We start from the raw sequence: 27,704 nt of genomic DNA, 5'->3' as shown, positions 1-27,704 counted from the left end.
TGTGAACCATGTATGTACAATATTTGAATTATTTTATACAGAAATCTGTTCTAGATATATCATTGTTTGCATAATGTAAAGAAGATAAGTAGTTAAAACAAGGTATTTTATAGTTTGGTCCATAAATTTTAAGCAAACCCAAATTAGTAAGCAACATTTTCCCTAAGATTTGTTCCTTTATAATTCAAATATTTACTTACCATAACTTCTAGGTTTCACTTACGTTAGGTATTGTAAGTTCGTCGAATACTGAAAGTGATTATGTTAGGTTTGGAGTAGTGACATTATTGTTTATTACTACATGCTAATGTAATAATTAAGCTTATGAAATTGTTTTAGATAGATAATATAAGAAATATATAATTTCAGTGGAAAATAACCCATATCATTAGATATTTTTTATGTGAAATAGTATGATTTTTGGCAGATCATTTATTTTTTTCAAATGGACTAATATTACTCAAAATAAGTTTTTATTCAAATTGAATGCTAGTTGTTGTAACGGGCATATATATATATATATATATATATATATATATATATATATATATATATATTATATTCTTCGTCTACACGGATGGGACGTTAATTTGCCTTAGATGAATATATACACTGGATTCCCTTCTTGTATCTATTCCACAGGGTTTCAACACAACTCAGATTAAGAATATGCGATTAGCCTGACTAGGACGTGAATATATTTGCACACCATAATACCGACAACAAGACGACACAATCTAATCACAATCAATAATAATAATAAGGATAGGAGAATATATAACTCATCTAACGCTTGTCAGACTATCTACACGTCTGACTAAACAAAATACCAATCATTGACGTCCTTGTCCACACATCGCCTTCTCACTGGATTACCATATCACCTTTCACTCCCAAAAATAAGTCTTGCTCCTTGGCTCTAACTGAAGGCATTGAGGGAAAAGTTGTCTTCTTGGAGTCTGGTCATCACTTCTTCTGCACTGATCTTGTCGCTTCAGACTGACTGTATCAACTAAGTAACCTCGTGACAAGTTCCAGCTAAGAGGTTCTTTATCCGAATTCAGTAGTCTGTCGCAGATTCGGTTTGTATGCCACATCAGGCATTTACTTCGAACATCAGTTTTGTACATCACGTCACCGACCCTTCTTACGATAACACCCACTACCCACTCAGGCCCACATTGTTGGAAGTTTCTTATATACACAAGTAACCTATTAAGAAACTGACGTTTCACTCTCCTCGTCTTGAGTTTGTAATCTCGTTTTCTTATTTTTGGATACATGCTATCAAATGAACTCTGAATCTCCCCTCCGAACATTGACTCGGCAGAGGAGACACTGTTAGGTGAGGCTGGATTCGGGGTGATTTTCTCTGTTGTGGCCTCCCCTTATGATCACTTTGAAAATTACTCGAAAACCTCTGCTTCCATTTGTGCATCAAATGAGAATAAGAAGATACTTTGTTAAAAATAAGATTAGGTGATTGGTTGAACATTTCTAAATCTGGATTGCAAATAAGATTAAATGGGTAATCCAACATTTTTATTTCTGTGGTGCAGTCAAGACCCAATAGATTGAAGGATTCATCAGTGGCATAAAATTTGGATTTGATCATTAAATTTGACAATATATTTGATAATTCCAGGAATTTTAATTATGATGCCCCACACATTCTTTATGCAATCAGTAGTAGGAAGAATGCTTGGCCGACCACGCTTGTGCCTAGTTTTGTGAGAAATCAAGGTAACATTGGATGCAGTGTTCAACTGTAGAGTGATAATACGATCATTAACATAAATGGATATGTAATTGCGTAAGCGTTTAAGGTTAGATTTTGGAAAAAGATACGCACAAGTGATTATCCTCGACATTTGATAATGAGATGGAGGTTTGCTGCATTTGCAAAATCTCCTCATATGGCCAGTTACTCCGCATTTTTAGCGTTTGTGGTAATTAGATGGACAGAAATGGGAGAAATGTCATGCCCCACAGTTCCAGAAACTATTGGGAGGCCTTAGAAAGCGACGTGGATTAGAGTTCTGGAAATTCAGTTTGGGTGAGGAAATTTTCGCGAGTCGTACTTTGTGACATTAATAATGCACTTGTAGTGGCTGTGCTTCGATAATTAATCACCCTCGAACCGTTATCGTATAATCTTCAACGATGTTTGAAATCAGAAGGCAAAAAGAAGCAGCTACTACAGTTTATTTAGTAGATAATTCGGACCAGACAGCAGAGAGGCAAAATGAATGAGCAAGCGAACTACGATTGTAGCAGTAGCAAGTAGTTGTAGTAGTAGTAGTAGTGAATGGGTGCAAATGTACACATATATATACGTATAGGAAAATGGATGAGTCAGCGAATAGATTAAGCAGTTAATAATGAAGCTAGCAGAATGAATACATGCGTAGGCGCTAAACAATGTTCAAGCATATGTATTTCATACAAGCATAATAATAAAGATAGTACAACAAGTTGTTACATCATGGATGACTTTGTCCATTAAATAGGTCAACAAAAGACCTTGATTGAACTAAACTCGATTGCACGTGAGTCACTATACACTCTAAATGAGAAATTTTCATCAAATCAAATGAATTAGGATTAACGCCAGATGTATGAATGGGATTTGGACATTCGATCATTTACTAACATTTTTAAGATTAATAATACGACATTCATTTGTAATATCTTTCAGCTTAAGGTTGGGATCTGACTCTATTCTTCTTAAAATTTTAGTGTGAATATCTGAGTCTGACGATGATTGCAATCTGCATACAATGATATTTAAATTCTTCATCTGAAATTGAACGCAAATTAAAATTCATGTGTTGTTTTTTGATAAATATGCAGTATCGGAAACATCTTCTGGTCTCTTAACAATTTTAAGACAATTTTATCTCAAGCTAAATAAAGGAGTCTGAGTAGCGAAAATTTCTCTTAATTCTTGTAACGTACTATTAAAGGAAAAATCTTCGGGTTTTTTGGCAATAAAAGATTTGAACACTTTTTATGTTCAGCTGACATAAGTTTCCGAATTAGAATTCTCATCTTTGAAGAATCATTATGATAAGGAAAAGCAACTTGAACAATGTCTTCAGATCGCTCGAACCATGATTCATATGTTGAACCTGCATCAAGATCAAAGTGATACTGTAGTATTGGGTACTATGCCAAACCCACATAGCTCATTCTAGCTTTCAGATAGGCCAATTTATTCACTCTTCTTGAGTGACATTTTGACCTTGCTAATTATTCGCTTGTTAACCTTGACTTTTTTATGTGTGTATGTGAGTGCATTCCTCATCCTACTTACTACATGTCTGTAGCTTATTTTTGTTCTGACTATAAATATTGAATAACGATTAATTGAATGGAGTTGGCTAACATGCCTTCTCTGGTTTGTTCCGCTCTGCACACTACACGCTCTCTCACTTTCTTGTGTCCTTGGTTTTCTGCGTTGCTTGCGGATTTTACCAGTTACACTATCCCTAAGACTGGTGTTCTGTTTTTTGAATTATCTCGAGTATATTCATAATACTACTAGGAGATTGGCCTGAGTAAATTCTCGCTGACTAAATCAATCAGATATTCAGTATTTGAGCCCCTAAATTCGGACACCTGTACTGAATTTTCTTGAATTAAGAACTTTTATGCAATTGTGATGCTTGAAATTCTTTTTGCTGATGCTAAATAATCAATTTAAGCGGATCTGCTGAAACCGACATTCTCGAACTTTATTATTCCGTGGGTTTGACAAAAATGACATCGCCTTCAATTAATTTGAACTGTAACGGGATTTCTTTTGAGATAGGTCCTATTGGAAAAAAGAACCATAGTCAAGTACAACCCTTACATAATAAAGTAGATTTTTAACCGATTATCAGGCCTCATTTCCTACTTTAACTAATGGGATAGCAAACTTAGCTACTAGGTTTACTCTGTTCATGAAGTGTTATCATTCAGTATAATGAATCTTCTCCATAAATTCATAACTTAATTGCATGGTGTTATTTGTTATGAAGGTAAAACTAAATTTTTGGTGATTATCGCTCGATATATAAAACTAGATGAAGTTTATCTGAGATGTGATTACTGTGTTCATACGTTAGTTTAGAACTAGAAGTAACTGAAGTTGATGTTCAGTGTAGTAGGCAATATGCCCAATTCACGTTGATTAAAACGTATTAATGTTCTCTCAAAAATTTATTATTACAATTTCCTCCATCTTTCGTATCTTTTTACTTCACTTGTTTTTTCTTAGACGTTTTATTTAATTTCTCACTATTATTGATGTCATTTACATTGATTTGTTGTTTATCTTACATTAGGTTAATGTAAAGCGTAGCAACGAGTGTATTAATTCAATCATTAATTCTGTCTAACAGTTGACTTTTGCCCGTCAATTATCACACACCGATTTGCATGACCTTGTTCCTGTGCTAAACTAATGATATGTCAACCAGCACTAGCAGCCTTGAGTCAACTCTGAATTCTTATTGGTTCTTCTCACAAAGCCCTGCCCGTTGAGTCCAAAACTCAATCTCAGACTCCACACAATAAATCGTATATTTCAGACATACGTAGATTATATACAAGCAAACCAGACCTCATCATTACCATAAAATAAAAAATAACAATCATACAAGATCAAACCAAAAATGGCTGTGAGCGTGAGAGACGGTAACTAATAAATTGGGAATAACTTAAGAATAGTAAGTCGTATAATAATGAACAATAGGTACATTGAAAGCTTATGACAAATGGAATATAAATATATATAATATAGTTACTTATCATTTATACAATAAGAATAAATATATAATAACAGTGTGTAAATAGTTCCCGGAATTACCTACGTCTGTTACCCCTCATATAGGAGCATAGGCCGCTCACCAGCATTTTACATCCAACTCTGTCCTGATAAATCCTTTCCAGCTGCTATCGATCCTTTTCATATCTGCTGCCGACCTTCGACACAACAGGTCCTCTGGCCTTCCTTTTTTCCGTTCTCCTTCACGTTACCAAGTTAACGCTTGCCTCGTGATGCAGTTTGATTAATTCCCCAATGTGTGTCCTATCCTCCTCCAATGTCTTTTCCTAATTTCCTCTTCAGATGGAAGTTGGTCTTGTTCTCTCTCACAGAAGGCTGTTGCTGATGGTATATGGACAATGGACATTCAGTATCTTACATAAACAATTGTTTATAAATACTTGCACCTTTTTGATGATGGTTGTGGTAGTTTCTTCACGTTTCAGCTCCGTACAGCAGGACTGTTTCGACGTTCGTATTGAGGATTCTGACTTGATATTGGTTGACAGTTGTTTTGAGTTCCATACGTTCTTCAACTGTAGGAATGCTGTTCTAGTTCTGACATTCCAGTCAACAGCCTGAACAAAGAGAAAGGAGGAGAGTAGGGAGCCTCGTCTGACTCCGGTCCTCACTTGGAATGCGTCTGTCAGCTGTCCTCTATACAAGGCTTTGCAGTGTAGTTCGTTGTATGAGTTTTGCACAATGTTGACAATTTTCTCAGATACCCTATAATGTCGAGGAAGTTCCCATAAATCCCTCCTATCCACACTGTCAAATGATTTCTCATAATCAATGAAGTTGATGTATAATGGCGAATTCTGTTCAATTGATTGTTCAACGATGATCCGTAGTGTCGCGATTCGGTCTGTGCACGACCGATCCTTACGGAATCCAGCCTGTTGATCTCAAAGTTGGGCGTGTACTGAGTCTTTCATCCGGTTGAGAAACACTTTTTTCAAAACCTTTCCATGTACTGACAGTGATGTGATGTCTCTGTAGTTCTTACATCTACTCAGATCTCCTTTATTTCGTATCATCATATCCTTGACATGCTTCTTTCCAGTCTATCGGTACTTGTTTTTCCTCCTAAATCTTCCTGAATAGAGTGTGAAGCATGTTTGCAGTTACTTCTATGTCTGACTTTAGTGCTTCAGCTGGTATATTTTCAGGTCCTGTTGCATTCCCACCGTTAATTTATCTGATGGTCATACTGATTTCTTCTATCGTTTGTAGAGTGACTATGAAGGAGGTTCTGTAGGCGCTGTTTGCATATCCGGTTTGTTGAATGGAGCTGGTCTTTACAGAAGTTTCTCGAAGTGTTCCACCTATCTATTACGCTGATCTTGAATTTCAGTGGTTGGTATTCTTCTTTGTCCTTGACCCGTTCCTCTAGTTTACCGTATTTCCCAGTCAGTTTCTTCATCGTGTCATATAGTTGTTTCATATTTCCTTGTCTTGCAGCATTTTCCAGTGTCTCTACTAAGTCTTCCACTTATTTCTGCTTGTCGGCTCTAATGCCCTTCTTCACTTACTTGTTTGATTCTGTGTATTTAGCTTATGCATTGACTTTCTCTGTTCTTGTTCGGCTGTTGTTAATTTCTGTTCTTCTCTTGAATCTTGTCCATGGTTTCGATAAAGATACATTCCTCATGATTATGCTTCTTGCTGCTCATCACCTCCTGACACGTTGAAGTAAATAGTTCCTGGAAGTTACCTATAATCTAATCTTCGAATACAACATTAACACCTAACTAAAATTGTTATATAGTTTTGTATTGAGTTAAACTAAATGATGATGTTATGAACTTCATAACTGTCATACTTTTCATATGACATAAGTCGCGTAAAATAAATGTTAAAATTATTATAGTACTAGGTGTACAAAAAATAACATTCAGAATGTAAGATCAGTTAGCTTTTAGTAATTATCAGTAAATTGTCTTAAAGTAGTTGTGCAACGACCTAAAAAATTACCTATACTGCTGCTTGTTGTGACCGTGGATATAACTGTTAATTAATACTTACTGTATAACGAAACAAAGACTGATTTACTCGACCCAAGGAACAGAAAATTGGAGATGAAGAATTTTTTATTTACTAACAACAAATCTCGAAGTGACCAATACTGCATCGTAAAAGTCTTTCGGTTATTTAGTCAATAAATCAAATTCAAGCACATCTAACTGACAGTAAAGTAAATGATGACTTAGAGAGGCAAATCAATTTATTGTTGAATGTAAAATTACACAGTGCTTTGTAAATTCGAAAAGCATACATTAAATACATGGCGAGACCATAATTTATAGACGACTTTTGAGCTATGCTAAAGTGACCTTGAGAATGTTCACCTACTAACTACAACTAAATGAGGGTTATAAACCAGTGTGAGGTATTAAAATTATGATTTACAGTTGATGATTAGGGTGAGGAATCAGACTTAAGGTTTTCATCACATACTAACATCATATATAATGCCAAATGTATGGATGAACTTCGTGCCAAAATCCAAGACTCGCTATCTTATATCTGATTGGTTCGTCCATAAATTATAGTGTCGCCAAATACATTATTTGCACATCTTCCATCAGTTGTCCTTTAGATGCTTCATGATTCCTCCAATTCTGTTATTACAATTAATCTCTGTTTGCATTTCTGTTCTCTTCAATTCAGTCTTCTGCTGCCAGGTATTCCACTTCCGATTGGTATTACATAGTACTTATATCTGTTGACATCAGTAGCATTCACCACTACAGTAGTTGATATTAATTGATTAATACTCTAAAGTATATATGTCATTTACAACATCAGTCAATTAATTGATTTAACTGAGACGTCTGACTTAATTATTGAATTATACATCTGTGCTCTTCTTGACAAGTTGTTTAAAGTTAAAACTTAAAATACCAACTTCATGAGTTAAAACAGGATTATCGAGTGGTACTATTAAGTAGGATTAGACTAAATTCCATGCTCAAGTGTTAGGTAGTAAAACTGATCCATATCCAACAGTTGTAAACGATTATTTCAGTAGAACATTCTGCAACTACTCGATAGTTATAATTTCCTTACCATCTATCCTTTAGAATGACAAACGTATGACAACTTTCTTTATTGGCTTAGAACTAGATTACCTGCTATATAATAAATTTACCTATACTCTTTAGTTTTGGAATCCGTTCATTGAATGACATTTGTGAAAAAGCCATAGTTTAATGCATATTTAAATTGAGAGTTTCTTATAATATATGGAGGTGTGACCGAAGTTCTGGTTAGTAATTTGTTCATGTATTGCCACTTTACCAAGAAAATAACTGGAATATCGTAGATCACGTAAATTACGTTATCTTTGAATGGTTAAAACCATGGTTGATTGACCGCATCATATGTTAATCACAAAGGATCGTTCACTATAAGTCCCATGAGTGAATATTTGTTTGGATATCTAGATGTGTTCTGGTGTACTGCGATAGTTCAATCTTTCCATTATCACAGGTTTTACATCTAACTTTATCAGTCCTTACAAGACTTTACTCTTTCCTCTTTGACTTAATATGAATGAAGAGGCTTTTGGAGGAAAGTGTTCAGAGTATCTACTGTCTCATGAAGGTGTACCACAAAAAGCCGTTCTTTCACCTCTTCTTTTCTGAATGATCTGCCATCTTCCACAGTAAACACTTTTGTGAAATATGTGGATGATCTCACTGTATGTATTTCTATCTCTACCTCTTACATCCCATAGAAATGAATGAGTTTTTGTCTCGTATTGATTGTTGGTCTGTTGGTAATGGTCTTATTCTAAATCCGTCCAAATGTCAAGCTGTTAACTTTAGCATGAGACATGAACGGAATCTAAACACCATTTTGAGATCCCATAATGCTTGTACCATCGGAGACTGATATACACAGTGTCGAAGGTCAATTATCTTGGTGTCACCTTTTCCTCTGATCTGTCTTGGTCTTCCCAAGTTTTATTGTTACCAAAGAAAGTTTTCCGTCTGACCTACTACATAAAAAGACTGTATGTTCTTGGGATTACTCGTCATTTACTATTACAATTTGTCAATTCTTGCATATTACCTATTATTCTTTACTGTTCTCCATTATTTTTTCCCGGGCTTTTGAGGAAAGACTTTGCTGTATTGCGCAGAGTGCTGAAAGCAGTTAGCAAGATTTTTGGTGAATCTTTCGACGTCATAATTAATATGGTTGTGGATAGACATTTAAAATCATGCAAACTCCTGGCAGGTGTCATTTTATCAGATACTAGCCATCCCCTTCACTCTTATCTTTCTCCTTGTATATCTTCTGGCAGAACGAGACTTAATTAAATTAAAATCCATGCACGCAAGCAAAAGTATAAAAGTTCTATAATACCTTACCTAGCAAATATAGTCCGTGACGAACAGGTTGTTAGAGTTAACCTAGTCAATAACCTGCATTCTTAACATGTCTCTAATTTGGAAAGTTGTACAGTTTTTCATATTTCTCTCAGTCTTTTTTTGTTTTTCGTAAAAGGAACTTGTTGAAATACCTTATGCTAAGAATTCTATAGTGTACCGAAATATAATATTGAATAAAGCCATTAATAATAATAATAATAATAATAATAATAATAATAATAATATAGTTTTAATCCATTGTATATTCATTTATCTAATAGGATTATTACTTACGCTTACCGGATATCTTTTCAAACTAAAATATATCAATTAGCAACGTTTATTTGTTGGATAATATACCTTAACATATATAGTATAGGAAATAAAGTACTAATCCATAGCTTGATTTTAAATAATTTTAATTAGAAATTAAAGTACACTGAAAACATGAAATATTTATTGCGATTATATGAAAAGGGCGCTGGTAGTTTGCCAAAGAAACTTTATTGAAATACTTGTAAAGGAACAACTTTCAATAAATTTCATGAAAATATTTTACTGGTATTAAATTACTTACAAAGTTTTAATTGAGATCATGAATCGATCAATGCTAGACCACCATTGAAAACTTGCAACCACTGAATGGCCGTTCTGTCGTAGTATGTAACTCCGCAGCAGTCAGTATTCACAATCCCGCACGCGGAACTCAGGACCTTCGGTCTCACGCACAAACGCTTAACCTATAGACCTCTGAGCTGACATCCAAAAATGTTAGTATCTAACTTTAACTGTTCTACGATTTTGCGCGACCATTTTCTACTGTCTTCGTTGGATAACTGCCTCACACACGATACGGAAGTCTTTAGACAAACTTTCTTAAATCGCAAGTTGGAACCAATTGGAAAACAACTAAAACCTCGTACTTAGCAGAATAGCTCATCTTATTTAAAGATATCAGCATTGTATATTATCAATCTCATGGTTGATTGAATCTAGAAATTCAAGCCTTGCAGAAAGCTTTTTGTCATTTAGTCTCTTTGATTGAAGTTCGACTACCTGTAAAGTGATATGTTAGCTTATGAATAGAAAATGATCCATACACTGTGTTGATAACGTACGTCTTAGATTTTTAACTGATTAATAAACTAATTGCGGGTAAAACAAGTTTTTTCTGAATAATTGATATAGAAATATACTCCATTTAAACATGGTGACGTGCATAATCACTCTAACGCTGACTGTAAATCGCGTATAATACCGACGGAAGTTCGATTCAGTTGGTACGAGCCCCCATTGGTTTCTCTTTGGATGTAGTGTTGCAAAACCTGCTGTTCTTAGCACCACTCTAGAATCTGAACCGATCATTACTCTTTGGGTATTGATGCCAAGGTTGAAATTGATAATTTTAAATAAGTTGAAAGTTAATAATAAATATATTATTGGCATCGCAATGAGTAGAACTCTGAACAATGGTTTGTCAATGTTCAATTTATGTAAATAACAAAAGTATTCAGAATCTTTCTCTATGATGTATACGTATGAGCTAATTGTTTTAACGAACTGACAGAATTCTCCACAAAATCGGTACGAACCATTAGTCTTGCTCTGAAATTATTAGTCAAACTTAATCTAGAACTTTGAGTCATTCAAATATTTGCATATCTGCATAAGACTTCTCATCGTTCCTGAAAAATGGTTTCCTAAACACGCTACTTTCATACGTAAATCCACGTTAGTTAGTTGGAAAATCATTATACCGTGCTTGCTTACGATTGCGACTGAGTAGGCAAGCAGCTCAAAAATGCTTCAAGTATTCATGGAGTTGTGTACATCGGATTTCACAACCTCTTTTTAAGGTCAAGATTACTACTTTGTTCAGTGATGAAATGTAGTATATACATTCTCACATGTTCCGCCCAATTATAAGTTTCAAATACGAGTAAGTTTATTAAATAATTTGTTTGAAGTATTTTCATTTCTTTTTTTACTTTGTCACAACAAAATTAAAATGTCTTAAGGTAGCATCTACTATGTATTATCCTGCTCTTATTTTTTTTATTTACCTTTGTTATTTAGCCGTATTAGGTGTAATGTATTTATATGGAATAGGTGTGAAAGAAAATTGTGATAATGCTTTATTCTGTTTATCTGAAGCTTCAGCCAGAGGCAGTTTATATGCTAAAGCAAATTTGATTTACTTTTACTATCGACGGAAAATGTTTACGAATGTATGTTACTTGGCTAGCAGGTAATATATATAATTTTAATTGTCAAAATATATTACCCGTATCATCTAATCTAAAAGAACAATCTTTAATTTAATTGTGTATTTTGTTTGGATAGGTTTGTGTTATGAGTCTATAACTAACCGAGTGTTCTGATTTGGTAATAAGAAGTCTGTAATGATACTAGTCTTTCTTAATTACATATAGACGGATATTCTTTGTCTATCGGAGACGAGACTAACATGAAGCTAACAAAGAAGCAAAACAACAAACAACAGATGAATATTTCGTTTTCGACTGATACTTTCTACTTTTATCTAAACCAATCTATATTCTAAATATCAATACGATTACTTTCGTTTTTAACAACAATGGAACATATTAATACTTTTAAAATGTGCAGCTTTTATCATCGGACTTTCACTAACGAATGGTGTTTCAGTACATTAAATGCTTATTTTATTAATTCATAGTATTGTATTCCATTTCAGCATTCTCTTCCTTAGTAAACGCATATATTCGGCTATAACGACATATTTACAAAGGATTTTCTTCCTTGTACTCGTTTGTTGTTTAAATTAACTGAAACTATTCAATGGAACTGTAATCGTAATGAACGAGAATTCAAGTGTGGGAAACCAATTTAATATACTATACTATACCATAGAACACATATTCATTAAATGCATTATCTGCACATCTAGCAGTAAATATCTAAAGCACTTGTTAAGATATAACACATGTCCATCAAGTCTTCTGAATTGGATTAGTTGAAATTCACTATCTCAATCGATTGATGACATAATATGAATTACGACTGTTTCTTGACTTTTATTAATTTATTATAAAAACTGATATGATACAAAAGTAATAAGTTCTAACTCGAATTCGCTATACTTATCTGCAGGCTGAACATCGGTATCGCGTGTAAGACTATCTCACGTTTCTAGTTTTAATGTGAAGATTTTCATGAATGAAGACTACTTAGAATCAACACAATCAAACTAGAAATACAATTAAGTAATTTCTGGTTGTGTTTATATGATCATTATGAAATCTTGATGAAAATCATTCTAATATTTAGCAGAAAAATAATTTTCGTTGATGACGGAGAAAAGTTCTGGATAATTTCTTACTATTACTATTGTTAGCGGGACATGAACTGGATTAAAGCATGCTCAATGCACGATTGATTTGGTGCGCGCTGATTGGCTAATTCTTATCCAATCAGCGTTAGTCAATACTTAGTGAACACTAGAAATCTCATGTGAAAAACTATAAATACACTAGCGTTTTCCCTATTGCACTACTTACTTGCTTCTTACTTCCATCTAACCTTGTTATTTGGAATATAATCCCTTTCCTGTTCAACCGTGTTCTGATTTGGGGACTTGTCGAGTGATTTGGTGTCCAAGAATACTAAGCAATAGGAATAGCTGAGTTATAACTGTAAGAGAGAAATATAACGACTATCAAATATAGAATTTATTGCTTTTGAATCGATTATCATCAACAAATACCATACTTGATTATAATATGAAAACTATTTTAAGTAAGATAGGTTATATTAGTAGACAAATAAACACACTGAAGGATGACTTCGTATTCGAGAACTGAATGTTATTTGTGATCCAATAATCCGACTCAGTTGTTATTTACCCGAATATAATTTCACGTTGCTGTTTCACAAGAGTTTCGTCAAAACGCAAAGAACAATTATTTACCTAACACAAATGCCTTTATTCACTGTTCTTTACCACGAACTGAAAAAAATTATTTGAGTAACTTTAATATCATAAGAATTGCTACGATGGAAATACACGAAAATTATCTTTTAACTCATTTGAATATTTTACCAATTCCAAGTAATTCATAAACATACATTATCTTTACAAACTTAGTATTTGATTATTTTGTAAATGTCTTTGTACAGAATGGTAACTTGTGACAATTTTGTGACAACATCAGAATGTATACAAACATTTCAATATCGAGCTATGTCAATGGCATGTTTTCTTTATGCATTATGCTTAAAAAGTGGTAAAGGTGTACAAAAAGATGAACTATTAGCTGATCAGCTATTCTCTAAGGTTTGTATATTTATCTCATCGATTGTTTTACATTCATACAGTTGATTCGCTTATTTAACTGTGATTGTGTTATCAAGCTATTGTTATAACTTCAGTTCTTCTTCACCAATAGGCCAATAGTTAAACGTTTTAAAGAATAAAATAAATTCATTGCATTTTGTTTCATTTGATTTCCTAACGTCTCCTAAGTGCTTTTCATCAAAAAAGATATTTAAAGTGTTCATTTAGGACATTAAAAAATAGTATAAAGATATTCCTTCGTTCCAACGACGTCCCTAGTTCTTATTATCAAACTCGAAAGTATATTACAACCAACCAAGTTTCAGATATCTAATCAGATTGTTTGGTTTTCTAAAATATTTATTCGAAAGATTTTGGTGATGGGTGTTTGCAATATTAGAATAATGTGACGGCAATATTTATGACAATATACTACTTCGATTCATGGAATTCTGATAGTAAATATGTTAATGGTTAGAAAGATGCTACAGACTAAATACAAGGAAAAATAGCAACAAATTAATGAATTGGTATCACCAAGTAGAATGATACGATGATGAATGAATTGAATGATAGTAAAAGAACATTTAACAAGTACCGATTGCTGCCTCCAATTACCTTATATCACCAAGTTGAGAGATTATAAAAAATGATTATTTGAACTTTGATCGTAAAAACTGATCATTCAAAAAAATATAAAACTTTATGCACATTTCAATTAATCTGAAACCATAATGGAAAAAATAATTGCATGGCGTACTCTGACTAGTCTCACATCAGAATAAGTAAGCCAGTTACAGTCAATACACAAGTGAGGATGGATTTGTATCAGTACACGTTGCCACGGCAAGATGACCAGAGGTTAACAAGATGAATAGAATAGGAAGGAAAATAACACAAAATGCAATAAAAATCTCAGCACAAGAAATATAGTTTTAAAGAAACAAATGAGATTGAGAAATAAAGAGTTAAAGACGATGCTAAAACTAAAACTCAATGGAAAACAGAGATTGTGAGAACCTGCAACCGATTTTAGAGAACTTCCAGCTCAGAGAACAAAACTCCATCAAAATCATCCGCCTGAGCTACAAATCTCCACCATCTCAAAAGTCTTCAGCTTGAGGCTATCGTCCAGGCTCCAAGCATGGGACTTAAGACTTCTATGTGAAAATAAACAAGTTACCATTCGTTTATTAAGTTTAAACAGTGATATAACACTTTTTATGTTGCAATTTAATGAAATTGTTTTGGTGTTCTGGTAATTTTCTTATTGTTCCATACATTGTAGAGTGTTGAATGGGACCCACCATTAGCCGCGAGATATGTAAATTTAGTTATAGCAGGCGAATTGTAAATATGGAGATCGAAAACAAACTCTAAGAATTCAATCTGATATTGTCACAATTTCTTTGATACACATCACTCAATGACTTCAAATTCAATCATTTCCTCCTATATATTTTTACATATATTTTTCTTAATATTTTAATTTGTTGGTATAAACTACTGTTTTTTCTTGTAAACCTTATACGTTGATTTAATAAATAACCTGTCTTATTGAATTCCTAAAATTGTAATTCGTCACTGTGTTCAAATAGCCTATATTCGTGTGAAAGCATCCACTACCACAATAGATTAATGAGAGAAAGTATTCGAACGTGATTGGTGCGTTATCGTTGCGGGAGGAAATCGTGATTATTAATTGTTTCTTATGGATACACAAAAGTGAAATTCCACTTACTAAGTAAAATTTATCCACTCCAAGCCCCTGAAAATATCGTACTTTTATGAAAGATATCTTATTGGTTGATTTAATAAGAACCCCTGTTTTCTTTACTGATTGATCACTTAGCAGTAATCAGTGTAATGCATTCTATAAGAGATGGAATATAACTAGGAATTGAATGTAAGACGCGCATTTCGTCCAATTTCTGACTCGTTATAGAATGTGCACAGACTAACTGATACTGACCAAAATTTCAGTTAGGAACATCAACAATGGAATAATTCAAACCACTGCAAACTGAATTACAATGTGATGTCTATTTATTTAGCAGTGGTGAAATTTTAATAATTTACGTGACTCAACATGCATTCTCTACCTCGATTATTATGATTTCCAGTATTGCTTGTAACAACACAACTAATTTTGAACTCTCATCGTACTGCTGCCACCGTACAACCAACTTCATAGGATATGGATATCTTTAAGATATGTAGGTTGCTTAATAAGTTAATTTTAAAATGTAGAATGATTAGGTGTTGCGTTTAACCGTCAGTTACTTTTTTTAGTTAACTATTCATCCTTGATGATTTTTGTTTTCGCATGGCTTTTTCTGATTTATAAAATGAACTTGTAAATGTTATCTCCAGTTTATTTTTTTCCAGTAATCTTTTAAAATTAGTTTATTTAGTAAACTATCAGCTGATATATAAATGGGAATTCCACTTGGACCTCCTTTGTTATCATGAGAAACATCTTTGGTCAGAAGTGACATCATGTTAAAGTACAACATTATTTTCGGAATACATGACGTAATAACTATAAATATTTTAACCGTGGAGTTATTCTTAATAAATAGTGTATGAAAAACCTGTGTAGAGAAGTAGCACAAATACAGTGTACTGCGTTTCAGAACGATAGATGCCATACTTTTGTTATGGAAGTTACACTAAATAGTTTATTTAATAGAATATAACTTGGTGTTTTACGACAATTCCGTGTTCATTATTACCTGATGCCATCTTTGTGAAGGTCAAGAAAGTACGTATTGTAATGTTAGATGGCTTCAGTCAAGTCACAAAGTTCGTGGTAGCATCCAAAACTGAAGAAAATGAAAACAAAGAGTAAGAAGAGAAAAAGTCACAGTAATAAACTACCTTTTACATCTATTTTATCAATCGTTTCTTAGTGAAGATTTTCTAAACTAAACTGCTATTCTGTATACATTCTTACAATAATGTAGCAAACAGTATAATTAATGTTTGTAGTCAATAGGGTATAATATGAACGATTTGTCACATATGCTTGTAAGGAAAAAAAGACTTAAAAAAAGGCCATTTTTGAGTAGGTTCATTTATTAGAGTGCTTGGACATTTAGTGCTATTATAATCTCCCAAGTAAACTACGATAATAAACATTGGTGTAAGCATCTCCACGACAATGGCAGAAGAGAGGAAATTTTCGATATACATAGTACATGCAATGGTAGTGAATTAGTCTTGCGCACAGATTGTGACAAATTTTACAGATTCTCGGAAATTTACTGATAAAGTGAACATGGGATGAAAAATTTTGCATTTTTGATTGAATTACGGATTTCGATCCATTACTGGGTATGAAGGACAATTCTCTCAGTAATAGGAAAATAAAATTTAGCTTGTCATTGCTTAAATAAAGGAACAATTTCGAGCTTAGTTGATTTGAATTTGTAGTCTGATGTACAATCACTCCCAAGAATTTGAAGATCAATACAACCCTGAACAGATTATATTCTAATTTCATCTTTAATGAGAATGCTGATTAAAATTGTATTGGTGAATTGAAATCTTAAACAATATCATATTGGCTCAGTTCTTAGTCCTAATCAATTTTATCAATCAAGTTGTCGTGTGACTATAAGTTTGAATGACCAGACATTGGATGCACTATGTTTGAATGAGATATTGCCATGTGCGCAACAGAAAGTGAGCACGAACTGTTGGTCTAAGAGAACGTGTCTCGTGAATTTGTCAAAATTGCACGAGAAGTCGCTTCAATCACAGAACCATAGCATAGTTTTCAGAAAGTCTTATTACTGATTTTTACAGTTTTAATATTAACCGAAAAGAATAAGCTCAACTCGCTGGCTATCAACACCAATAAGAAAACAATGAAATCTGCGTGACTACTTAACTATTTCATATGGCCCTGATTTAACAGATTGAATGTAAATATTTTTCGCTCAGTAGTGTACTACGATAATATGGTAATAAGGCTGGACCGGGTTTACAATACTGCTAGATTGGATACTCGAGCGATACACTATACGACTATATAAAATTATATCAGATACCTGATTCAGGATCAAAAAGGGAAAAGCAGAGTAACGCTAGAAATGCTTTATTCTACATAATCACAAATAGTCACTTTCATTGAGTCCGGAGTCGAAATCAATTATTGGAGGAAAGGAAATCACATATTCTATAGTCAGTAAATAGAATGCCTATTTGTCCACACTTAATAACCAATAACATTTTATACACTACAACTTATCAGGGCCTAAGCATCTATTATTAGTAATGTAGTTTAAAGAAAAATTAAATGTGCTCCCATCTAGGGTTTTAAACTCCATTCTTAACATATTCTAATAAAACGTTTGTGTAATGAAAGATGTCCAAACAAAGAATAATTATCAATAGAATTTTACTCACAGTTTTGTTGGACAGAAGACGTAATCCAAAATACACTTTAAATATTATGCAATTGAGACAAGGACGGAATATTTGTCTTGATGTATGTAGTTAAAACATTCATTCTAGTGGGTTTGAAGTTTGTTGACTAATTGTTTATTAAATTCCTCTTTCAATTATTTGTAGACGATGAGTTACATAAATTCCGTATGTTGATCAGACCGTACAAGGTAAAGTAGAGCAGACATTGGTTACATACACTTTTTAAAAAAAAAGTATTTCGGTCGCACAACAACATTAGCAATATTACCTAACCTTATAATAAAATATTTATTTACTAAACAATTCAAGTTCCAAACAACAGTTGCAAACAGTAGATTTTTCAAAAATCATTTTAGCGACTATACATACAAAGTAGACACAAGATGATAAGGAACTCCTTGTTATCTGAACTTCTCTGAGAAAAGAGACATATCATATTTGTTCATTGTCAAAGGTTTATCAACTGAAAATCCGAGACGAGTAGCTGGACGGATATTCTTCATCCTTATCTAAGTATAAATAGTTGAGAGAAATGTTGATTAATCAAATATTTTAAGAATAAGTAAACGTATTTATATTTAAAAAATGTAAGATCTGTAGAAACAGGCTATTTGCTACTGACATTTTCGATACTTTATTCATCAAGACTACATTAAAACTGCGGACTAGAATATACAATTCATTCCACTGACCAAAGCAATTCAACATTGTAACACATGGTTAGACGATGAATGGTAGAAAGTAATCGAGGATAAACCACATAAATAAGGTCTGATTTCTACAATGACCATTAAAGACTTGTATTGAAAGCCGCCAGTATCATAAGCAAGTAAAAAGCTGAACTATCTAATGTATCCTCTTCACCTTTAAATACACGAAAATATAATAATATTCGTGCATTATTCTTTCTAACAAACTATAGTGACGATAAACAACTGCATAAGTTTTGGTTACTATCATTAGCATTACTGCTACAATTGTTGAAGAGTCTCAAATCGAGGTAAAGCAGATGTCTAGTAGCCCCAAATGCCCTGGTACGGCCGAGAGTGGGGAGAGTCCGCTCTCCCTCTCGAAATGCTCTCACATGGCCACGCGATTATAGCCTCTGCCAGGGAAGTCCTACTCACTGCCTTCTCGTGGCGGGGGTTTGTTTACGAAATTGAGGGCGAAAAGCGAATGTCTGGCGCTTTAACTGGATTCCAAACCAGTGGTGTACATGGGCTCCAGTATCCTGCGGGAACAAATGGCGTATGAACCAATTATTGGTCACCGGCTTCCATGGGACTGCATCTCCTTACGATGTTCCACTGCCTTGTGGATCAGACCTTCAGGTCGAAGGCTCGGGGAGTGGCCCCCTAAGAAAACCACCTGCTTCGGTTTGGGCACCCGGGCAGTATCACAGCCTTCACACATATCGAATGAGATTTGTGTGGCGCATATGTATTTGGTGCCTCCTTGTACCAATATCTATGTGTTAAAATAAATAAATAAGATGTCCAATGTTACTTCATTTTTGAAGGTTCTATAACTTGCGTTAGTTCACGATGATAAATGCCTGGGACATTTTAACTTGTTGTTTAAATTGCATTTTCCAAATAATAAAACTACATAAAGATCAAGGAAATCTTAATTTATGAAAAACAAAATGTTGCATAGTATATAACGCTTGGTGACATAATTATCTCTAACCTTTCTCATCTTTGACAGGGTTTCTTAAACTATCAATCAATTTTTCTGCTAGACTGAATTTTAGTGGCTTTAGCTGACTTCTGGATATTTCATGTTCCATTTTCATTTGTTTTTTAACAGCTTCTTCGAGTGTTAAACCAATCCACTCAGCTTCTTCCAACTACATAAAAGTATTAAGGTTAGAGTGACCATAGAAACAAGTTGAAATATGTATACAATAGTAAAATTTGATTGAGATAGACACATAAAGTAATATGTAGTAAACAGTGATCATGCTTTACTACAAATTGGCTGAATTTGTAAGCATGGATCACTGGGTCTTCGATAAGCGATGTAAGGATAACATTTTAAATTCCAGTTCTGGAAGTTTTAAGTTTGATTCTATGGGGTGGGCTACGTCCACGCCGAATTTAAATAGTTCCTCTAATTCAAGTCTGGTGTGGAAAGCAACTTTAACTGAACAACGAATGTAATTTTTGTTAGACAGATGAACAACCTACCATAAAATCGAATATTGAAAGAATAAATAATGATAAATCTTATTCTTTTATATAATTAGGACTAACCATGTTGGTACTATCCACAAATATTAGGGATTTTATACATTTTAAGATACAAAATATTATAGTCTGATGGTAGATTTCATCAATTTCGGGTGTAACCCTTTCACAGTACAATCACAAAAAAACACAAGAAAGCGAAATATAGGAGCGGTGTTTAACAATCAAAATTTTTACTCTTTTCACGAAAATCGAGAATGGATAAAGCACTACCAGTGAGACTATCATAAACTATACTCTGGACTAAGTAGTCAATAAGGTAGCACGCTCATCAGCGTCAATTCCAAGATGATATGCTAAAAATGATAACTGTGTTATTAATCTATGTCAGTCAGTCAGCTACAACGTAGGACACATATATACATCGGTTCAAGTTGCCACACCTCATTAGCACACCACGATCAACACAAAATTCATAAAGGCGGTTACTTCAATGGTAGTAATGCATAAAAGATCGCATATATAACGTGAGACAGGGAGAAATAGTTAATTCGTAGAAAGAAAGATACAAAGCAATTTTAATCTTACGGTTTAAAAGACATAGTGTATACACCTACGCCATTATGATCGGTTCTGAGTCATGTCACCCACAGTCTCCAACCATTGGTTACGATAATCACGCGGACCCCAATCAAGTAGTCTGCATCTACCAACATGGCTAAGACTAGAAGTTAGTGACTTCAAAGACTGCTGCCGCGTTTTGTTTTGGCTACCCCTAACTTTCTCCCAGACATCCCCAACACTAGTCAGCATTGTGCGCCGCGGTAATCAGTGTTCAGGCATAAGAAACACGTAACCCTACCATCTCAGTCGGTGAAGATTCACAACCTCATCAACTGATTTACCATCATTCCCTAATACCCTGGGTCTAACCTCACTATTACTTACCTGGTGGTCCCAGAAGATGCAAGCAATATTTCTAAGACATGTGTCATCAAAAATAGTAGCTTACGAGTATCTTCTACTCTTAATAGCTACGTTTCGCAGACGTAATTGATAGACGGATATTTCGCCTTTGCCATGGGTAACGTAAGTTGGCAAAAGTCAAACGGTTTTTTTGAACCCGTGCAGAGATTTTGTCAGACATCAACCAATTAGGGCCGATCAGACTTCCAAGATAAGTGAAGTTTTCGACGCGTTCGACTACTTCACTCCCCATCTTTGGTTCACGTGTTGACGAAGGCCGGTCCTGAAGCAAAAATTTGCATTTAGAGAGGGAAAAACATATCCTAAACATCCTGGCATTGTAGCTCAATGTATTGGCAGATAAACGTGGTTCAGTTTTGGTGAAAATATTCATATGAAAATTGAGAAGCAGCCCAGGAATAAGGACTTACTGAATATGGCCAATGCATTGATGTGAAGTATAATGTACTAGAATTTCGTTTTTTAGATTGGCCCAATGTTTCGTCCATCTAATGACACCTATTTTTGACAAATATTGCTTTTCATATTTCTCTTTAAAGTTAATCGGTATAAAGATACACCGGTTATATATATATATATATAACTCCGCCTGTAGTCCCTCCGGGGGCTACTGCCGGTCCCAAGCCCGGATAAAGGAGGAGGGTTGGGCATGGGGTTAGCGTCCCCATCCCGTAGAAAACTAACTCGCTAAAAAAACGCTAACCAGAAAAAATTATTCAAAACTTTTAAACTCTGCCCTGGGAGTCAGAAGATCTTCATTTAGAAGAATTATGAAGCCTCATGATGAAAGCCGAATCCCTTCGGAAGTTACGAGGCCGATGCCCCTTCTGACAACCAGAGCGACCATTTATTTAGGTACATGGAATGTTCGTACAATGTGGGACACCGAAAGAGCCTTCCAGATTGCTGCAGAAATGAGAAGATACAACCTAGAGGTACTTGGGATCAGTGAAACACATTGGACACAAGTTGGACAACAACGACTAACTACAGGAGAGCTCCTGTTATACTCCGGCCATGAAGAAGAAGATGCACCACATACACAAGGAGTTGCATTGATGCTGTCCAAACAAGCGCAAAATGCACTTATAGGATGGGAATCTCATGGACCAAGGATCATCAAAGCCTCGTTCAAAACAAAGAAACAGGGTATTTCAATGAACATCATCCAATGCTATGCGCCTACCAACGACTACAATGAAGACGCTAAAGATCAATTCTACAATAGGCTGCAGTCAATAGTCGAGAAGTGCCCAACAAAGGACCTGACCATTCTGATGGGAGATTTCAACGCCAAGGTTGGAACGGACAACACTGGATATGAAGACATCATGGGACGACACGGACTGGGAGAAAGAAACGAAAATGGTGAGAGATTTGCAAACCTATGTGCCTTCAATAAGCTGGTCATAGGCGGCACCATATTCCCATATAAACGCATACACAAAACCACATGGACTTCACCGGATCACTCTACACGAAACCAAATCGACCATATTTGCATCAACAAAACGTTCAGGAGGACTATAGAGGACGTGAGAACCAAGAGAGGAGCTGATATAGCATCAGATCATCACTTACTGGTCGCCAAGATGAAATTGAAACTCAAGAAGCACTGGACAACGGGGCAGACAGTATCACAAAAGTTCAATACGGCCTTTCTCCAGGATACTAACAAACTCAACAAATTCAAGATAGTCCTCAGCAACAAGTTCCAGGCCTTTCATGATCTACTCAATGGAGAAGGAACTACTGTGGAGAGCAACTGGAAGGGGATCAAAGAGGCAATCACTTCAACATGTCATGAGGTCCTGGGTCACAAGAAGCACCATCACAAGGAATGGATCACTGTTGGTACACTGGATAAGATTCTAGAAAGGAGGAACAAGAAAGCAGCGATCAATACCAGTCGAACAAGAGCAGAAAAAGCCAAGGCACAAGCTGAATACACGGAAATAAACAAACAAGTGAAGAGGAGCATCAGAACCGACAAACGTAAATATGTGGAAGATTTAGCAACGACGGCGGAAAAGGCTGCAAGAGAAGGAAACATGAGACAATTGTATGACACGACAAAGAAACTCTCTGGAAATCGCCACAAACCAGAACGACCAGTGAAAAGCAAGGAAGGCAAGGTAATCACCAACATTGAAGAGCAACAAAACAGGTGGGTAGAACACTTCAAAGAACTGTTGAATCGACCAGCTCCACTGAACCCACCCAACATCGAAGCAGCACCCACGGACCTCCCAATCAATGTTGGCCCACCAACAATTGAAGAAATCAGCATGGCCATCAGACAAATCAAGAGTGGCAAAGCAGCAGGACCGGACAACATCCCAGCAGAGGCACTAAAAGCAGACGTAGCGGCAACTGCACGGATACTCCACATTCTCTTCAATAAGATTTGGGATGAGGAACAAGTACCAACAGACTGGAAAGAAGGACTACTGATCAAAATACCGAAGAAAGGCGATCTCAGCAAGTGTGATAACTACAGGGGCATCACTCTTCTCTCAATACCGGGAAAAGTCTTCAACAGGGTATTGTTAAACAGGATGAAGGACTGCGTAGACGCCCAACTTCGTGACCAACAGGCAGGATTCCGTAAGGATAGATCGTGTACAGACCAAATCGCAACTCTACGGATAATTGTGGAACAATCAATTGAATGGAATTCATCACTCTACATCAACTTCATTGACTACGAAAAGGCATTTGATAGCGTGGACAGAACAACACTATGGAAACTTCTTCGACACTACGGCGTGCCTCAGAAGATAGTCAATATCATACAGAACTCATATGATGGATTACACTGCAAAATCGTGCATGGAGGACAGTTGACAAAGTCGTTCAAAGTGAAGACCGGTGTTAGGCAAGGTTGCTTACTCTCACCCTTTCTCTTTCTCCTGGTGATCGACTGGATCATGAAGACGTCAACGTCCGAAGGAAAGCGCGGGATACAATGGACATCTAAGATGCAGTTGGATGATCTAGACTTCGCAGACGATCTGGCCCTTCTATCCCAAACGCAACAACAGATGCAGGAGAAGACGAACAGTGTGGCAGCAGCCTCAGCAGCAATAGGTCTCAATATACACACAGGGAAAAGCAGGATTCTCCGATACAACACAAAATGCACCAATCCAATCAAAATTGACGGAGAAGATTTGGAAGATGTAAAAACCTTTACGTATTTGGGCAGCATCATTGATGAACAGGGTGGATCTGATGCAGATGTGAAGGCGCGGATCGGCAAAGCAAGAGCAGCATATTTACAACTGAGGAACATCTGGAACTCAAAGCAACTGTCAACCAACACCAACGTCAGGATTTTCAATACAAATGTCAAGACAGTTCTACTGTATGGGGCAGAAACCTGGAGAACTACAAAAGCCATCATCCAGAAAATACAGGTGTTTATTAACAATTGTCTACGCAAAATACTTCAGATCCATTGGCCGGACACTATTAGCAACAACGTACTGTGGGAGAGAACAAACCAGATCCCAGTGGAGGAAGAAATCAGGAAGAAGCGCTGGAAGTGGATAGGACACACATTGAGGAAAGCACCCAACTGTGTCACAAGACAAGCCCTCACATGGAATCCTGAAGGTCAAAGGAAAAGAGGAAGACCAAAGAACACATTACGCCGGGAAATGGAGATAGACATGAGAAAAATGAACAAGAATTGGATGGAACTAGAAAAGAAGGCCCAGGACAGAGTGGGTTGGAGAATGCTGGTCAGCGGCCTATGCTCCATTGGGAGCAACAGGCGTAAGTAAGTAAGTAATATATATATATATATATATATATATATATATATATATATATATATATATATATATATATATATATATATATATATATATAATTAAAACGTTCTTTATAATTGGTAGATGAAATTACATTAATTAACTATTTACTTATAAGTAAATATAGCCCCTTAACAGACCAACGCATAAGATGACTAGCTGTTGGACTTGGACAAGGCAGAAAAATACTTAACCAAAATGACTATCCATGTATTGATGAGATCAATAATGACTAAAACTTAACTCAAAAACTGGACAACAAAGCAAACATACACAACATTTAAGACAAAAATGACTATCTGAAGATATTTGACGGAAAATATTGAAATGAATACTAACAGTGTGATTAGTGGTATTACACAGCCCGGCCAAATAGAGTAACAATTCGCTTAATATAAAAGGATGCGTTCGCTATTACAAATTTCTGATACCTACTCCAAAAATAGTTCTAGGTTGTGATTTTTTGCTTAGAGGCACTTCCTGACGATTCACACCTCTTACCGTCAGGAAACCCACTTTTTCATTAAAAATTAGGAAACAATGCTATACTGTTCGAAAACAGTCGACTCAAGTGGTGCTTTCGAATGGCGTCTCACCGTTCCTACATATGAAATGATAACTGTTTAGTACTCACTAGCTTGGATAAAGTATATACTACAAACTTAGTAGTGATAATATAAGCGCTTAACAATGAGACTCGATACATAACACCCTTTATTTGTAATGTAATTTTCAGTTCTGTTGTGAGTACCCGTTAAAGTAAACCTACGGACAGTGACGGACTTTGAAATGACCGATGATTATACAACCTGTTCTCACACAAAATGAGAGACAAAGCCTGGACGTTTTTGAGAATTTGGACTAGGGTGATACTGAAAATAATGAGCCATCTAGTGAAACGGCATTGTAGTGTACAAAAGGTGCCCATTGACTTTGATGGCACTATAAAGGTTAACGACTCATAAGTCACCTCAGGGCCCCCAGACGCCCTGGCATGACAGAGAGTGAGGAGTCAACTATCCCTCTCGAAATGCTCTCAAATGACCACGCGTACATAGCCTCTGCCAGGGAAGACCTACTCACTGCCTGCTCGTGGCGGGGGTGTTGTTTACGAAATTGAGGACGAAAAGCGAAACTCCGGCGGTTTAACCGGGTTGGTCGATATGGAAAATCCGCCTAGGGGAGTTGGAAAACCCTGATTTCAAACCAGTGGTGTACATGAGCTCCAGGATACTAAGGAAACAAATGGCGTATGAACAAATTATTGGTCACCGGCTACCATGGGACTGCATCTCCTTACGATGTTCCACTAAATTGTGGGCCAGACCTTTAGGTTGAAGGCTTAGGCTGTGGCCCCCTAAGGAAACCACCTGCTTCGATTCAGGCGCCCGGGCAGTATCACAGCCGTCACACAAATCTGAATAGATAACAATTATTTTACGAAATACTATGTTTGCTCCAATTATAATTCGGACATTTTACACTCACTTGATAACACTCATTTTTACTATTATTACTGTTATTATTTTCTTAATATACTGTCACTTATCTGCCTCTATTCTCACTTCATCCATCCTTTTTTTTCAACTTATACATTCTTTATCTCTTCCCATTCCCATTATTATTGTGTGGCGCATGTATCTGGTGTCCCCTTGTACCAAGTCTTTATGTGTTTAAATAAAATAAGTAAATAAAAGTCGTCTGACGAATGGTCATAGTAAAAATAAATATATATAATATGTGAAGTATGACTCACAGGTATAATAAATTTAGAATACTTTTCCCAGCTTTTTTTCATCTTACCATTCATCTTCGCCTTTGCGAGCGTTACCAACATATCTCTTTTTAAATGCATTCCAAGCCTACTTTTAAGTTTTGATTCTGGAGTCTAAGAAAATAATATAATTTATATACATGGACAAACCGAGAGTATATAGAAATCAAATCCACTAGCCTTTTCGATTTGTCTTAGGGCGCTATCTGTTGCTATTATAATCATCCAACGGTCTAGAATCTCACTATGAAATACGTTTTCCATGAGAACAGGACTCCATGTCTTGGGAAATCTTTCAAAAATTAGGCCTAATTTTGGCAAACCTCGGCCTCGGTGTTTTTTTCTCCCAGTAGCCCTGAATAATACCCTCACCACCCCATAGGCATTTTTGAGACTCAGGAGGATAGACAATTTTCATAGGAGTATCAAAATACGAACTAGGAAGCCTAGATAAAACGGTAAGCACAAAGAAATAAGTCAACATACGCAATTCCTGTTTCGTGTTTACGTAGTGATGAATTGCACACTCTTTCATTGGCCAACTCATGCTGATTCTGTAAATACCTTTTCTTATAATGAGGAGGCAAACGGCTAATCACTTCTTTGATCTGATTATAGAAAAACAGGCGCGACATTCTCAAATACCGCCAAACTACAAGGACAAGATATATTCAAATAGCTCAAATGATTATGGATGGAATAGAATCTTTCGCTTAACGGCCTTCCGTATCTAGTAGCAGTGGATCACCGATGCCTGCAGGTAGGAACTTAGGTGGAAAAGGAAAAATGTTAATAAATCATAGTGAGATACTGTCCTTAGTTTTTAAGAATATATCAAGTTTTCTCTTAAAGGACCACTGAGAAGTCGCTTGAATTAGCTCAGCCTGCAGTGAATTCCAGCATTTAACTACTCTTAAGGAGTAGAAGGCGTGTCTACATTCCGTTCTGCTAAGTTTTGTTCCCAGTTTCTGGATGTTTGTGTTCAGACTAAGCAT

The 27,704-nt window shown here is 35.5% G+C and overlaps 2 protein-coding genes across 4 annotated transcripts in view; one reads left to right on the top strand and one right to left on the bottom strand.

The window, feature by feature from the left end:
- LRP2BP (LRP2 binding protein) overlaps nucleotides 1-14,955 on the top strand; it is a 21,676-nt gene extending 6,721 nt beyond the window's left edge. The window contains exons 5-7 of the mRNA XM_012946780.3: nucleotides 11,269-11,440; nucleotides 13,351-13,507; nucleotides 14,796-14,955. Of these exons, the coding sequence (XP_012802234.3) occupies nucleotides 11,269-11,440; nucleotides 13,351-13,507; nucleotides 14,796-14,861 (395 nt within the window). The 3' untranslated portion in view covers nucleotides 14,862-14,955. The remainder of the gene's footprint in view (nucleotides 1-11,268; nucleotides 11,441-13,350; nucleotides 13,508-14,795) is intronic.
- Nucleotides 12,138-27,704, bottom strand: MRPL28_1 (39S ribosomal protein L28, mitochondrial; the record flags this gene model as incomplete). Of its 3 annotated transcripts, XM_035730665.2 has the most annotated exons (9): nucleotides 12,138-13,180; nucleotides 16,243-16,332; nucleotides 17,921-18,450; nucleotides 19,631-19,790; nucleotides 26,692-26,823; nucleotides 26,860-27,001; nucleotides 27,033-27,155; nucleotides 27,196-27,361; nucleotides 27,521-27,704. In XM_035730665.2, 7 exons carry the CDS (start codon nucleotides 27,702-27,704, stop codon nucleotides 18,401-18,403), a joined length of 957 nt encoding a protein of 318 aa, XP_035586843.1. In that variant the 3' UTR covers nucleotides 12,138-13,180; nucleotides 16,243-16,332; nucleotides 17,921-18,400. The 3 variants fall into 3 exon arrangements, with proteins under 3 accessions (XP_035586843.1, XP_051069297.1, XP_051069298.1); XM_051213327.1 differs by lacking the exons at nucleotides 12,138-13,180; nucleotides 27,521-27,704 and adding an exon at nucleotides 14,315-14,667 and having other exon boundaries at nucleotides 27,196-27,369; XM_051213328.1 differs by lacking the exons at nucleotides 12,138-13,180; nucleotides 27,521-27,704 and having other exon boundaries at nucleotides 16,014-16,332; nucleotides 26,860-27,155; nucleotides 27,196-27,365.

The sequence above is a fragment of the Schistosoma haematobium genome, chromosome 3 (assembly GCF_000699445.3).
Source record: "Schistosoma haematobium chromosome 3, whole genome shotgun sequence".
NCBI lineage: Eukaryota > Metazoa > Platyhelminthes > Trematoda > Strigeidida > Schistosomatidae > Schistosoma > Schistosoma haematobium.
This window is presented reverse-complemented; position numbering and strand designations above follow the sequence as displayed.